At 31.9% G+C, this 16,709-nt stretch overlaps 2 protein-coding genes across 4 annotated transcripts in view; both read right to left on the minus strand.

Annotated features, from left to right (window-relative positions):
- Positions 1–16,709, minus strand: part of LOC129919957 (neuroguidin) — a 90,762-nt gene that overhangs the window by 19,174 nt on the left and 54,879 nt on the right. Inside the window, exon 1 of one of the 3 annotated variants that reach the window (XM_056001089.1) lies at positions 14,880–14,899. The exons of 1 other annotated variant lie outside the window; for it this stretch is intronic. In XM_056001089.1, the coding sequence (XP_055857064.1) occupies positions 14,880–14,882 (3 nt within the window). In that variant the 5' untranslated portion in view covers positions 14,883–14,899. Of the gene's footprint in view, positions 1–684; positions 745–14,879; positions 14,900–16,709 lie in introns of those variants that run through there. One more of the 3 variants, XM_056001087.1, reaches the window with a different exon arrangement.
- On the minus strand, positions 7,251–9,718 carry LOC129919956 (uncharacterized). The gene is made up of 2 exons (XM_056001086.1): positions 9,130–9,718; positions 7,251–9,049 (listed from the first exon to the last, which is right to left on the minus strand). Exons 1-2 carry the CDS (start codon positions 9,290–9,292, stop codon positions 7,443–7,445), a joined length of 1,770 nt encoding a protein of 589 aa, XP_055857061.1. The 5' UTR covers positions 9,293–9,718; the 3' UTR covers positions 7,251–7,442.

A 16,709-nucleotide genomic window follows, 5' to 3' on the forward strand; every position in this document is an offset into this window, starting at 1 on the left:
AATAGATAATGGAAACGAATGAAGTAAAATGTAAATGAATGAAGTGAATTGAAAGAAGTGGAAATGAATGGAGTGAAAGAGTTATGATGAAAGTGAAATGGGAATGAATTGAAATAAATGAAGTGAAATGTAAATGAAAAGAATTAAATGGCTATGAATGGAGTGAAACGGAATGAAGGCAGTGAAATGAAACTGAAAGGAGTGAAACGAAAATATATGGAACTGAATTGAATGAAATGGAAATTAATGGAGTGAAATGGAAATGAAAAGAAAAACTAGAAATCTTGCAAAAGTCTTGTTTTTCTGCTTAGAGAAGTTCTACTGTGTGTATATTGTACATGTATCTACTTCCATTATAAAGAGATATTTTTTATTCATCCAAACAAAAAATAAAGTATCCAAAATGAAATCGCAATCGCAAAAACAAAAAAATGATTCGAAATACGAAACCAAAATTTAACAAAAATGAAACAGAAAAATGCCCCAAAAACACATCACGAAAAACGAAATACTGTGCGATATATATTATTTTTGCTTTATTGACAGTTTTCGATTTTTTGTGATTTTTTTGGTTCGTAATTTTGCAAAGCTATATACACCTAGAAAAAGAGAGGTGATGTGGTGTGGCTGAACAGTGAACAGGGACATACAGGATACAGAACGACAACGATGAAAATGACATACCTGTGAACGGCGGCCGGTGCGGCTCGACGGGTATATATGCTGCATCCTTTAGAGCACAGCTCATCTCAGCGCCCAGTGCTTGGCAGTTGTTGTAGGTAGTTGTCAAGGCATCACACAGAGACTTTATAATTTTTTACGAATTGCATACATAAAGGGGTACACCCCTTTATTTTTTATAGTCGCGAATTCGATGTGTTTTTGTGTTTTATAATACATTTTTTTTTTGCAGCTGGGAGGTGGTGGTAGGGGATGTAGGAGGTTTTTCTGTGTACATTTTTATAATATTTTTGTTTTAATGCAACTTATTTTGTTTAATTGGATCGAGTTCGGTTTTTTATTGCGGCGGCGGGAGGCTGGGTCCGATTTTTTCGGGGCCACATACATAATAACACAGAAATAAGAACACAAAACGAGGGGGCAGTTGGTTCCCCTCATTTACTGCCATGCCAAAAATTATAATGGGGGATGTTTCGAAATATATATAAATGGGTATAATTTTTTTTTTTCATTTTGAGTACTCAACCAGGGGGTAGACAATTATTTTTTTATAATTAAGGGTTGTGCTTCGATACGTTGCCAATCAGCGAAAAAAAATTCATGTTGGTCCTTTTTATGGGAAATATAAAAAGGAGGGGGAGCGATCGATGGGGTAGATAAGTTGTATGTATGAATGTTATGGGTTTTTTTTTGTCGACGTCCATTCTGCCACTCTATTGTTGTTATTGCTTTGCTTTATGTGCGTATTTTTTCATCATTTTTCATTTTCATTTTTTGAAATTTTTGTTGAAGATTTTTTTTTTTTGCTTTGCTGTTGAGCTTGTTTGCTTGTCCTTTTAATGCAGCAAACAACCGTTGAACAGTGTTGTAGTTATGTGAAGCGGTGGGGGATTGCAAAATCAAAAGGACGAGAAAAAAAACAGGACAAGTGGAATGAGAGAGAGAGCGAGGCATAAGTATGAGCAATATCCCAGACCCAGTGTGCCAGTAGTGAGTAGGGAGTGTGGCCCGAAAATTTCCACGCGACGGACGGACATGCACGACAGACGGAGGGACGAATGAATGGACAAACGAACGATGAAAGAAGGAATAACTGAAACAACCTGCAGCTTTGCTCTCTATACAGCTGTAGTTGTAGTAAACAGCAGGCGAACGAACGAATGAACGAAATAATAAAAGCAGCAACGAAAATAAAAAAAACACAAAAAGAAGAAGAAAATAAAAAAAAAAACCAAAGCGAAAAAGAAATCGACAAAAAAAATTGTAATCTCCGGTTGTATGTTGAGAATGGCAGTGTCGAATTCAGGACAACGGAAGCAAAACAGAGAAAAAAAAACAGCAACAAAAAAAAAAAAGATGAAAGAACGAAAATAATGGAAAAAAAGAAAATGAATGAAAATAGTTTTGAGTCATAAGAAATCCAACATATAGGTTGGTTGGTTGGTTTGGCGAAATATGGGTGAAACGAGGTGGCTTCAAAAACCATATACTCATCATGTATCCTGAGCCCCGACGAGCTTCCATTCCATGTGGACGGTCAGCGCGAGGACGACCAGAGAGAGAGGGATATGGGGATGTGCTTGTTAAAAGGATTTTTTTCCATAGTCAAAAAAAAGAATTCGAAAAAAAAAAATTAAATATTTTTTCATTCGTTATTTTTTGGAAATCCGTTTAAAAATCGAGAAACTCTGAAACGGGACGATATGTAGGTACGTACACGAGTATGTAGGGAGATATATACAAAACAGGAAAAAATAATCAACATCGCGAAATAATAATGGCGAATATTTTATGTTTATTTTACTGTTTTTTTTTTGTTGATGATTTTTTACAAAAAAGGATATGGCGATTTTTGAGTAGGTAGATGATGGGTTAATATGTTCCCCTCACACAAAAAACAAAAAATGGGTATGTAGGTGGGTGAATGGTGACCAGATGGGTGGTTTTATATACATAAAAGTATGTATCACATTATGTACTGTATTTATATCAGTTGACGAACACCATTCGACATTTCTACCAGGTGGACCACCCAACCCATCCCAATATTTCATCAGGGACGATATTGAAAAAAGAATTTTAAACAGGAATTTTCAATTTAATTTTTTTGGATTAAAATAAAACACAAGGTAATTGAAATATTGCAGCCAATTCTACCTCATTCCAGAAGAAATTCAACGCCTTAAAATTGCATGAACAAGCAGTCACTCGACCGAACCATTTCACGAGATTATACAATTACCAAACTTCTTCATTATTTATTAAATCAAATGTTTAATCAAGTAAAAGGCACCATATTAATGAAACATTATCATTCATGTCAATTCCATTAAAATCTGTCCAAAAATAATCTTCAAACATTACCACAGAAAATTCTATGATTCTTAACATTACCATTATTTTCATCAACCAAAAATGCGACCCAATCACTTTCTCTGCAGGTCCAGATCATAAAACTTTCGGTTCTTCAATGATCAAGAAATTTGAGGTTCATTAATTTGGACTTTTAGTTGTTAAGGCGAATATCTTAACACAAAATTCAATACGTAATAATCTGATATTTTCGGTACAAATTTGAACCCCTGCGTTGTCTCAGTGTCGCAGAAACATGAAAGCCTGAATTATTTTTTTTGGCAACTTCTGGCTTTCTTAATTATTCTACAACTGTCTTGAACCATTTACTATTGTCAAAAACAGATCTTCATCAACTAGAAAAATACATCAATTACGTTAGCGAATCATTTATTCCAACCAACAGAAAACTTCTCGACTCAAAAACTAACACCAGTACTGAAAATTTAGAGGAACTTGTATCCTGGCACACTTGAAAAACGGAAGAAGCTGCTAAAAAGCATTCATCACACGGAGTTTTAAATAGCAATAATAAATGCCATGGGATGCTTAGTAACTTTAAGGCACCAAACTATATGCATCTAAGAAAATTTAAGCTTCGTCAACCACTTTAAAGGCCATTTTGAACCAAATCTAATAATAGACAAAGGATTCTTTAAGGATGGAAAATTTTCAAAATATTCGCTTATGCGAAGAAGGACAAGCACAATGACATCTCTGGATTAAGCCCGACTTCGTTTGCAACATCAGTCAAATTTTGGAAAAACTTTTTCTCCCAAGATTTCTTTAGCGAAAGCACCCCCTTCTAAAATCTTGCTTGATGTGAAGATATTTAGACTACACCAAATCCGGTAGAAGACACCAAATCCGGTAGAGAATTCAATATCGCTACATTCAACTTTATTATCGATTTGTAATTTTAACTAATGCTTTTTCGCATGAAATCAGAAGCGAACAAAGTCATCAAGTAAAGTCTATTCAAAATCGAACTTGGTATAATTTTATAGTAATCAAGAAATTTGTCACTTTTGTAGGCTCGGCAATTGTCATCAGTGCAGAAATCAAGCGCACGATAAGTCTTTCTAATCGCTGTTCCAATTGGCTGAGAATGCAATAAAGAAAGGAAGGAAAATATCTGGCGAAGAAGATACAATTCCGAACTGAACGAGTGAACGTTATTGTTAACGTTCGGAATTGCTGGCAGAAGTAGATCGAACGAGTATTAAAGTTTCACTACATAATGTCGCTTTCTATTAACTTTTGAGATTTTTGTGTGAAAATTTCAGATTTTCCACTTCAAATAGAATATGAAATCTAGTTTTGTAATTGTGTACGAAATCTGTGCGTATAAAAAAATAAAACAACAACAAATGTTCAGACAAATGTCAAACAGAGGAGTGTGTGTGAAAGTGCGTGTGTTTGTATGCGTGAATCTTGCTCAAAATCCAGATTCAGATTCTTGAATCTCAGATTCATTTTTTTGTCATTTTTTTGAATCTCAAGACGCAAATAGATCATTAAATCTAAGATTTGTCCACTATTTCCCCTCTTCACCCCCCTTTCAGCTGTCAGATTCACAAATCTCATTCTGAGGTTCGTCAATAGAAAACGACATAGACACTACGTAATATAATTTCTTAACTTTTATATTTTTGTCTAACTGAATTATATGGACTTTTAATTTCAAATTACTCATATTTGACCACTATATATGGTGGAAAAAGGTGGATTTTTAGGTGCAAGAAAAAAATTTGTTTTTTATCTACAGTGAATCTCTGGACGGGTTTTGTAAAAAAAAATAAAATGCACGACTGGGTCGCACGAACTTGCTCTTAGAGTTCAAGTTGCTTAAATTTTTAAGACTTTTTATATAGAAATTTGGGAAATTTAGGTACTATGTACATATATTGTACAATGTACATAAATGTATGTATGTATATTGTATATTTAGGTGCAAAAAAAAACAACACAAAATTCGTTTAAAAAAAAAATAAAACAAAATCTGAAATCAAATTGGCCTCCAAAACAAGTATGCAGTTTTGATTGATATATTAATAGTACGAGAGCTAGTGGCACATTTGACTAAGGTAGCTCTTGTAAGGCTGAAAATTCGTACAGTGGTAGTTTTTAGCATTCTAAGTAAGAAAATCTTGGTCTGGCAGGCCTCAGCGGTGCACATCATATACAGTCAAACTTCTTTATAACGAACTTCTTTATAACGTAATTCTCTCTATAGTGAATTTCATTTCGTTCCCCTTCCCCTTAAAAAATATCCCATACGAATTAGTTTCTTTATAACGAAGTTCCCTATAACGAAATTCTCTTTATAAGGAACTAATTTTTTTGACCCAAAAGCAAATTTGTTTCTTTATAACGAAATGTCAGTTTTCAAATTTGAAAACAAAGCTCACTTAGATTTTTATTCCGAGTTTTAAAAGGGAACTCCCCGTTTTGGAAAGAATTTTCTTAAAGTTATTGTATGGATGCATGAAAAAGGGTGCATGTGTAGTGTTGTAGGAATTGTACGCATATAGACAGATGAATCGTTCGTTTGAGTTTACATTTTAAGTCCGCGAATCACAAGGCTATTTCGCTATCAGAGAAATTGGCGATTATTATTGATAATGTTAAAAATGGAGAAAAGAAAAAAGAAGTGGCTGGTGTGTCGTTTAGTACACTATCAACAATTTTAAAGAATTAATTTAAAATTTTAAAGTTTTGATTCATCTTTCTAAATTGGAAGATTTTCATTTTAAAACAAAAACCGAAACTGTGCATGTTCAATTTCAAAATCGATATGTTTTTAACTAAAATATTAAAATGAATAAATTTCCTTAAGATGAGTTCGTTTTTGTACCATATTTTTTTAAATATGTATAAAAGAACACTTGCAGTGTTAAAAAAAAATAAATTTTCTGTATAACGAATTTTTTATAAAACTTCTTTATAACGAAGCAATTTTGTGTTCCCTTGAAGGTTCGTTATAAAGAAGTTTGACTGTATATATATGACCTTGAAAGTTTAATTTTCAACTTTTTTTGCCAAAAATTTGACTTTGAAATCCATTATTTCAAAAAGTATTGATTAAAATAACTTGATTTAAAAACTAATATTAAGTGTAATATTCTGCCTTTTGAAAAATGTATCAGTCATACCTGTAGGTGTTGCCGTCGTTTTTAAATAATTTTTTTTTTATTTTGAGTTACTTTTTTAGGAAATTGCCCCTCCCTCCTAAACGGGGGGAGATAGACCCCCCTTTCCATAGTAAAAAATGCTTGTATTTCACTCCTCTACAAGAATCCGTTACTAATTTTCTCCGCCTAAGAAAACCATTTTTGGTTCAGATTTTTATTTTTGAATTTATATTTTTTGAGGAATTTACGATAACTTAGGCGGGGAAAATTAGTAACGGATTCTTGTAGAGGAGTTAAATAGAAGCATTTTTTACTATGGAAAGGGGTGTCTATCTCCCCCCGTTTAGGAGGGAGGGGCAATTTTCTAAAAAAGTAACTCAAAATAAAAAAAAATTATTTAAAAACGACGGCAACACCTACAGGTATGACTGATACATTTTTCAAAAGGCAGAATATTACACTTAATATTAGTTTTTAAATCAAGTTATTTTAATCAATACTTTTTGAAATAATGGATTTCAAAGTCAAATTTTGGACAAAAAAAGTTGAAAATTAAACTTTCAAGGTCATATATATATATGATGTGCACCGCTGAGGCCTGCCAGACCAAGATTTTCTTACTTAGCATGCTAAAAACTACCACTGTACAAATTTTCAGCCTTACAAGAGCTACCTTAGTCAAATGTGCCACTAGCTCTTGGACTATAAGATGCATTTGTAGAAAAAAAAAAATGTTCAAATTAATTTTTTATGAATTATTTTTTGCAAAAAAAGTTTTAAAATAAAATTGGTGTGCCATTTTGTAGAAATCACTAATCAACATCTAAAAACTAAATTTCAAAAACATACAATGTCCCGTTTACGAAAATTTGATTTTCAAAAAAAAAAAAATAACTCAAAATTTGTTTAAAAATCCAAAAATTATTTTTTTCGAAATTTTATTTTTGGCTTATATTTGAGTTATATAAGTTAAAATTGAATAAGCCCTTTTGGAGAATATCTCACTTAAGAAAAAAAAAACGGTTCTATGGCAGGCAGGGTTGATTGATTTAAATCAATTGATTTAAATCATGATTTAAATCATGATTTAAATCAAATGATTTTTTTGAAAAAAATCATGATTTAAATCAAAATTGATTTTTATGAAAAAAATTGAAACAGAATCATTAAAAAGAAAAACTTTGTTAATCGCAACTTTTTATCATCAAATTATTTTATTAGGAACCTTAAGAAATCATACAAAAATGTAAATGCACTCTTCACAGCAAATTAAAATTAAGTATTCATTTTTTGTTCATTGTTATAATATTTAAAAAGAAACACCAATTTTGCTGCCTTTTCGTTTCCCAGCCTGTTTCGTAGCTTAGACTGGACTAAGCCAAAAGTTGAAAATATTCTTTCCACGGACGCAGAGGATGCCACAGCCGTAAACAATTGGTTAAAGATTGGCATAAGTTCGCCATGCTCATCATTTGAACCCAACTGAGACCTCCACCACTGTAGTGGTTTTACATTCCTTAAAACTTCCTCTGAAAATAACACTTTTTTGAATGGATCGGTCTTTGACTTGAATTTAATTATCAGAGGAAGGAGGCCTGTTCCCGCGTATTCGCTTTGGGCATATTCGAGGGCTGTGTTCTCTTCTTCAGATGTCAATGCGAAGCTTGTTTTTGTTGGATCCAGCATATAAGATAAAAAATGAGCAGGAGTTAAGGCCATTTTATATCTTTTTTTCAGCGCTGATATCTGGTTAAGATTGGCATCTTGTTCTTCAAACGTCAACTCCAGCTGCTTGAAGACTTCAACTGCATCTGATAACGAGGCATTCGTTCGTTGTAAGGAATCTAAAGCTACTGCAATTGGTTTGTAGATTTTCAACAGATCTTCGATCGACCTTTTAAGCATCATGTTTGTAACTTTTTGGTAAATGGCACTAGCTATAATATTTCTGTTTTCTTCACATACCTTCAAAATTGTTTGCCATTCAGACAAATATGTTTGAAAACAATCCGCTAGGGTGTTCCACCGTACTTCGTGTGGGATGATTAGGGATCTACCACCCTCTGCTTTATATTTTGCGGCCGCTTCATGGTTGTTGCGAAAATATTTAACGACTTGCACGACATGCTCTCGCACCTCTCTAATGTCCAAATCTTTTGACAGTAAATTTAGAATATGAGCAGCACAACCATATGTTAAAATGCCGTCATTGTCATCGTCAGATCTCAAATCCAATCGCATTCGGGTCATGGCGGAGGCGTTGTCGGTAACAAAACTTGCTACTCTACATTTATACTGCGTCTTGCATTTTAATATGAGATTTTTCGATATTTCCTGAAGATAATCAGCTGTGTGGGGTTTCCCGGACGTGTCGATGCTTTCCAGTAAGTACACCTCTCCAGTCTCAGTCGTTACACATCCGCAAATTATGGGTTCCATATGAACGTTAGACCAACCATCTATCGACAAATTAACCGTCTGGTCCTTCACGGAAGAAAAACATTTTTCCTTTTCTTCGTTATATATTTCTTCAAGCAGTGTGTTTCCCAAATCAAACCTTGACGGTGGCTGATAACCCGGTCGGAGCATTTCAATTGTTCTCTTCACCTGAGGATGCTCGACACATCGGAAACTGCTGTTTGTAGCATACACAGCTCTTGCAATTTGGTGATCTAATTGCTTCTTCAGATCTTCAGATGTTCTTACCAGAAAATTTGTCATCGGTTGTACTCTGCTTTTTTTGGCGATCGGAGGAGATAACAAATGTTCTGTCCCGCTTGCGCTGGTACTGGGTTCTGAAGAACTAGCTGCATGTGGAATCGAAAGATCAGCTGCTTGGTTGCCGGTGGTGGTAGCTGTAAAAAGGATTGAGGAACCAGGACCTAGAATATAAGAAAAGATATTATAGTTATGGAAAAAAATGTTGGTATTATTCTTTAATTAAATATTCAAAAATACTTACTCTGTACATGTGCACAACACGATTTAAAGTGTTCTTTCAATCGCTGCGGAATTCCTTGGATCTCCTTGTTGCATGCTTTGCAAACAGCTCTTGACCCTTTTTTATTCACATCATGAATCTCATTGTAGTGTGTCCAAATTGGATCTTTTTTGCGGCCAGTCATTTTATCAAAATTACAGAATTAAGAATGTTTTGTATTTAAAGTTTTCAGATGCGTTTCAACCAGCGAAAGATAACAAATTATGAATGCGGTGAATCCCAAATAATAAGTAAAAGAAACACCAAATTTTCAAATCCGGGCAAAAAATCATGGCATACTTGATTTGAATTTGAAAATTTAAATATTCGAGAATGCAATGCAGATACATATGTACATATATACATTCATGAAAAGAACAAAATTTCGATCAAATTTTTAAACCTGGGCATTAAATCAAGGCATACTTGATTTGATTTGAAAAGAAAATTGATATTTTTGTTAAAGATTGTTTGTCAAAACAAAAGTCTATCATTATGCTAAACGATATCTTAAGAATACAGAAAAAAAGTCGAAAAAAATCAATAAATCAAAAAAATAATCAAAAAAATCAAAAAAAAATCAAAAAAACCAAAAAAAATCAAAAAAAAATCAAAAAAACCAAAAAAAATCAAAAAAAATCAAAAAAATCATGATTTTTTTAAAAAAATCAAAAAAATCTGTCAGAAACAAAAAAATCATGATTTTTATCAACCCTGATGGCAGGTACCGTTAATAATGATTTTCAAAAAAAAAACTTTTTTATTAGAAGATAGACCTTGTCTTAAAACTAACATTTGAATTTTTTAAACAAAATCGTTGGAGCCGTTTTTGAGCAATTTCAACTTTACTAAAATTGGTATATGACAAGTACCGTTATTTTTGGTAAAAAAAAATAATTCCATAATTTGAAGTCAATCGGTCCATCCGTTTAGGCTGTAGCTCCTTGTACAGACAGACAGACTGACATACTGACAGACTATCAGACTGACATACAGACAGACAGACGGACTTCCGGGACCCATTTTTTTGGCATTCTCTACCATCGTAATATCATGGAAAAATGTTATCTCAACTTTTTTTTTTACGAATGCATTACTTGATATACATATAGATAGGTACTATCGCAAGTAAAAAGAAACACAGCATAACTCAAGCACTTTTAAAAATTTTTAATTCAATTTTTGTACAAATCTTTAAAACACTATTTCGAACTACCCCTGTTCATGATAACTTAATTTTCCAGTATGGGTATAATTTTTAACTCTCACTTAGCTTCCTTTTTGCCAAACTTTTGAACTTTTAGTTTCTGAAATTGTGCAATTGTGAGAGCTAAGTGGAAAGTTTTAAAGTTTTATCTATAAAATAAGTCTCAATTAATAACATTTATAACAGTTGATTACCACTTACGGCCATATTATTCACTAGTTTAAAAATACATCTGGATGTAGAGAATTGCCAAATTTCAAAAATAAATCTAACTCAATAATATTCACTACTTAAATCCAAATTTTTAAATCGTATCTCGTCAAATCCAAATAAATTGTATGTGCTCTCTGGACTTTATAAATCCAGATGTAAAATTCATTTTCACAGTGTTCTGTTGCTTTGTCAAGTATTTTAAGAAGGAAAAATAAAGGTAAATGCAAATTATATCAAAATTTATTGAATAATCACATAATTTTTTTTTTTTTTTTTGAGTGAATAATATGAACAAAAAATTAAATCCTTGGATTTATGAAATTCGGATTTGAGCGATTGGATTTAAAATTAACTTCAATCCAAACTAAATCCAGAGTCAATAATATGGCTGTTAAAGTATGTTGAACACTCTTCTTTTAATTTGACAAAATGAAGCATAAGACCATGTTCTTACTCTAAAACATGAATAATTTAAAAACTCATACAAAATGTTTCATCAACCCAGAGATGCAATTTTGCCGATGTAATTTTTTTGTATAACAGTTTAACAATATAATTATACGTACCTCTTTGTTTATTTCAAACAAAGTGAGATGGCGCTGTGAGCGGTACAGGACAGGCACATAGTCGTTAAGTCCTTAATGGACTCTTACTCTTAGGTCAAGAAATACCTACATATAGACCGGAACTAAAAACCTTTTCAAAATCGAAACTATGGCTTTGAGGAACTCTTACGAGACGACTGTACCAAAATATTTCTGTTATACACACACATTTTTTTATTTTTTTTTCATTATAAGTTGAGGAATATCGTTAGGTAGCCGGTCTCATAGCCATATGTTTTGAAACCCCTTCCTCAATCAACTTTATAAATTGTGATAAATATTTCAAATTTATTTTTTTAAGTTTTTTGTCTGCATTTTGTTATTTAAAAAAAAAATTACAAAAAATATGGTCACCATACTGGTAGGTACAAGTTTTTTTGCGGCATAAAAGCATTTGTATAGAAATTTTATTTTTAGTGCAGCAGAATTCAGGTTTAAGTTATTTTTTTTTGTTTCTATGTATTTGTTTGTTTGTTGTTTATTTGTTTATTATTTTTTGTGTTTTATTATGAAATGATGTGTTTTGGAAAATTTTTAATTTTTATTTCGCAACAAACTCAACCCCTTTTTTTTCTAAAATGATGCAATATTCAAATTTTGTGTTGTTGGTTGACAGTGGTGCTGGTGGTGGTTGTTATAGTGTAGTGTTGTTCTGAGTTCTGATGCGAATGATGATGAGGATGACGATGTGGATGATGGAGGATGATGATGATGATGATGATGGTGGGGGTGGAGGGGTGACATAAAGTGGGAGTGGGTACAGGCATCAGGTCAACAATTTGGAATGAGAATAGGTACCTCGTACCCCTACACCTATATTTTTGTATGTATCTATATATAGAATGAGTAGATGTCATGGGCTGTGGCTATATGGTTATATGCGGCTATGGCAATGAGAATTTCAATGAAAAGGGGGGAGAGAAAGGAAGTTGCATGCAGTAGTAGTATGTAGCATGTAGAGTAGATATAGAGAAACGACCAACAACCGACCGAGCGACCCTACCTGCATGGAAAATCGATAAAATACATTAATCCTCGTGCTGTATTCTCAGTTGGGGGTCGATATATAGGATGATAGAGGATATACCTAGGGATAGAAGTGAATATAGGGATGGATTGTATGTATGTTGTGTTGATATGGATTGGAACAACCAACTCTCTCTCTCTGTATGCTTTTGCTGTGTTGCTGCCCTAAGGGGGGCAGCAGTAGCAGCAGCATATCAGCAAAATGTATGTTGTAGTAGAGCAAAAGTATACATATCGTCGATGATGATTGGCGTTCATTTTTAAGGATAAACAATTTATAAATGCAAACGGAATTAACATTATTAAAATAATTCAAGCGCAAATGTATAAATTGTTATGATCGTCGCTAGCTACCGATGCCATGCGATAATTTTATTCGTTCTCGCAGGTTATTATATTTTTTTTCTATTTTTTGTTTGTTTTTTCTATCAATTTTATTTTATTTTCATTTGTTTGTTTACTTGTAGGAAAGCTAACTAATAAAGCAAATAAATATCTAATTTGAATTAATTTTAAAAATGTAATTTGATGATGAGTTGATATCGATTTGTTTTTCGATAGAAAATTGTATGTTGCTGTGAAGCTTTGAACGTAGAAGGGATATATTATTTTTTTGTGAGAGGAAATTCTGTTGCTTAACAACTTGGATTTTTTTCTTTTTTCAAAAAAGAGTTCTGAAAATTGAAGACTTTATTGTCTTTTTTTACTAAGATGACTTAAATTCTTACCAAGATAAATTTGTTCGTGTGCTAAGGTTGTAAGGTACTTTAAATTGATGTTTTTATTAGCCTTTCATATTTGCAATCAACTTCTTTTTAATTAAAAAAAAGACACAAAAGCAGGGTCAACTTGTTGACGAGAGGTTACAGACTGAAAACTATTGTTCTTTTAATAGTTTTCGAGGCAACTTTGAACCCTAGGTGTTTAGACCTGCATTTATCTCTTTTAGTGAAGCGCCTTGAATTATATTTATTTTTTTTCCAATGTCGATAAACTGTCATAACTGTTATAAATTGAAATATTTTTAGTCATAAACTTGGCAAAAACATTCAAACATTGCCGAAATTTTCTAGACAAGCAGCTTTGTCTTAACATGAAATTTTTCTATAAACTTGGTCGAAAGTGTTGATATTCAAGATAATAGGATCTGCTACGAAGAACACTATAACAAATACCATCGAAAAACTTTGTAACAATTTTCATTTTAATTTTAAGCATGTTTTTTTCTTTGTGGAACACAAAATGCAATCCGAATAGAAGGTCTTTAATTTCATGGGAAAAACATCAATTTCAAATTGTAAGTTCTGGATTAGAAAGTTCAAATGTGGTTGTTTTGGACAAAACCAGCAAAGAACATTAGAAATGTCCAGCAACATATTAAGACTAGGAATATTTACATTTTCGAGTTAAGATTCATGTTGAGAGTGGTTTTAAAATCTATTTTTTTTCACCCACGACGTATTTAGATAACCGGAAATAAATAAAAGGTTCTATAACAATTTAGGGTTATTAAATACAAGGTTTTTGGAATCTAAGCTAGTTTGCGTGGATTTTATTGCTTTGAATTTGATCAAAACTTTTGATTTAAATTCAAAAACCAAAAACATTGTATGTATGTCCTAGGATATTTTTTTTTGCGGAACACTGACCTTTATCAAGAAAATCAGCTTTGATCTAGCTTTCAAGTCGTACCAGAAAAGCTTTCAGCTGTTTTGTTCTTTATTTCGATAAAATCAATAGAAGATTCTACTACTTTACTAAAAGATACCACTACTTCTACTTTCTGATTTCCAGTTTTAGATAACGCAATACGTAATGCAACACCTTTTTAGATAACATTGTGTAGTCATTTAGAATCTACAATTACAATTTTCTAAAATATCATCAAGTATTCATTAATACCTAAAGAAAAGGAAGTATGCCAGGAATTGAAAACTAATAACAGACTCACACGTAAAAATAAAAAAAATTCTTTAAATTCAATTTAATATTTGATAAGTTTATTCCTAAACTCATAAAAAAAACCTATATACTCAAAGCAAAAGGAAGCAAGTATAAAGGAATTCCTTTTACTGCCAAATCATACTCAATCGTCATAAAATAAACCCAGCTGCAGCTGGGTCAAGGGTCTATAATTATAAAGACACTCTTATCTTCAATGATAATAATAATAATTCAAAATTTTCGAAAGAAAAAAAATCTATGTCTACACCTTTTTTTAATAACAATATACTCGTTCCTACGCTCCGACAAAAATTGAATATCAAAAAAATGTGTGTCGGTATCTGATTTCACAACTTTTTAGCATTCTTTTTTTGTTTGTTATCCAATCTACCTATGAAGGGGAACAAATACAAGAAAAAAAACACAACCTCCTTACGTACCGACTCGTTTTTTTTTTCTATTTATTTATTACGTTCCTTCAATTCAATATCTTTTTTTGTAAGTTTTTGCGATAAGAATACAATAAAGGTCAAGTAATGAACTCACAAAAAAATCGATTTTGAGATTTTAGTAAATTAGGAAAATGATGAAAAAATTCACAACTTTGTTCCTTAAGACAAGTATACAACTTGAATTTATTTGAGAGTCTTACTTTTTGTAAATAAATAATTTAATATTTGAGAAGTTTGAAATTTATATTTATAAAAGAAAAAAATAAATTAAATACATATTTTTACCATCTTCCGGTCTGTTGTTACACTATTCAAGGTTTATCTTCAAATTTAACATACCTGGAAAGACAAAAAAAAAAAAACAATATTCATTAGATAAGTGTTAAATATTTTTTTTTTAAATAACATATAAAAGTGTGCTAGTTAATTCCTAAAAAAAATGGCTGCTGTAAACAATTTATATGAGAAAAAACGGCTTGAAATACATCACCAAGACTGCACGAGAATATTGACAAATATAAAAAACTCTTAAAATTCAGGTTGGCCACCAGAATAACCGAAATTTATATAAATCAAAATTTATGTAAACAATTTAAACAAGTTTTTGATTATGAAGAGCAGAGATCCGTAATTTGTTTTGGCCTACTGTACAGTACTGAAATTATTTACTAATGGACATAGTACTAATTTTATTGTTCAGAGTCCATGTCTACACTTTTCTTCCATTGTTAATATGTAACATCGTGGCCGTGTGTTATGTGAAAAGTAAATTAGGATCACAAGATCCTTTTTATAGGCGTTTACCTCCCAAAAAAAAACATATACATCCTGTCTGCCTTTCACCATAATACGTAACTCAAATTGCTAATTCAAGTACTTGATATCTTGTTCTGCGATGGACTGTCACAGGTTCTCTTCCTTTTTGATTATTCTTTCGTTTCCTGTTCTTTATAAGAAATGACACGATCAACAATGAACATTAAATATTCCCCTTTTTAAATATTCTTTATCCTTTTGCAATGCTCTTAAAGGAATACATGTTTTAACGTGCAGAATGATGATATCGTCATCAGTCAGCACGTGTTAAATAGATTTATGAATGAATTTGATCTTACTTTGACGAATTGCGACACAAAAAAAGAACACAAAATCAAAGTCTTAAAAAAAAAAAATAATAAATTGCGTTGGGCGCCATTTGAAATTGTAGTTTTGGGCGCCCTTGAGAAACTAGTCATAAAGGTAATATTAATAGGAACACCATCGAAGAAGAAAGATAGACCTAAAAACACTTGGTACAGGAAAATGCAAAAACACCAATTCTCAATTAACCTCAGAAATGGAACAAGACAAAATAAGGAGGCTAAACTCCATTTTCTGAGGTCAAACCGGTGAACTCCACAGACCAGAGGTGTCACTAGTGTCAACCAGATACGTGTTATAATCTTCTCGATATCGAAATTATAACAGTGCCGAAAAAAAGTAAAAAGAAGCATATTAAAACATAAATAAGCAATTAAGAATCAATATAAAATCTTCACGTTGGGCGCCAGTTAAAAAAAATGTATTCAAATACGAATACAAACCATTCCAAATTTGACTAAAGTGAAAATCTTCGCGTTGGGAACCATTTCCAAAGCATTTCTTTTAAATAAATTTAAACGGTTATTGTTCTAAGTTGAAACAAATATACAAAATTATGTCATTTAAAAAAAAAAATTTGACAAAATCTTAAATTTAATTACCTACCCCGTACAAGTTCTGATTTCCTTAATACAAACATTTTATTACCTCGTTTGCTGAAAAAAAAACTTTAACTTTAACTTCTTCAAAAGAATATTTCGTTAAAAATCCACATTACTTGAAAATTCAGCTTTAAAACACAATCTTAACAAAAATTTCACCCCAACATACCAAAAACCGCTTGTTGGGCGCCACTTAAGAGCAAAAAAAAAAAAAACACTTTAAATACCTAAATCCTTTAAAATAACCCCAAATATAGAAAAATCGAAGAGAACACCCTAAAGCAAGAATATGCGACCCAATTTTGTGCATTTTCTTTCTACAGGTTTTCTTTCCTTCTTGGGAATTATTATTTTTTTATCGTTGCCTCTTTCT

Source organism: Episyrphus balteatus, chromosome 4 (genome assembly GCF_945859705.1).
Source record: "Episyrphus balteatus chromosome 4, idEpiBalt1.1, whole genome shotgun sequence".
NCBI classification, from domain to species: domain Eukaryota; kingdom Metazoa; phylum Arthropoda; class Insecta; order Diptera; family Syrphidae; genus Episyrphus; species Episyrphus balteatus.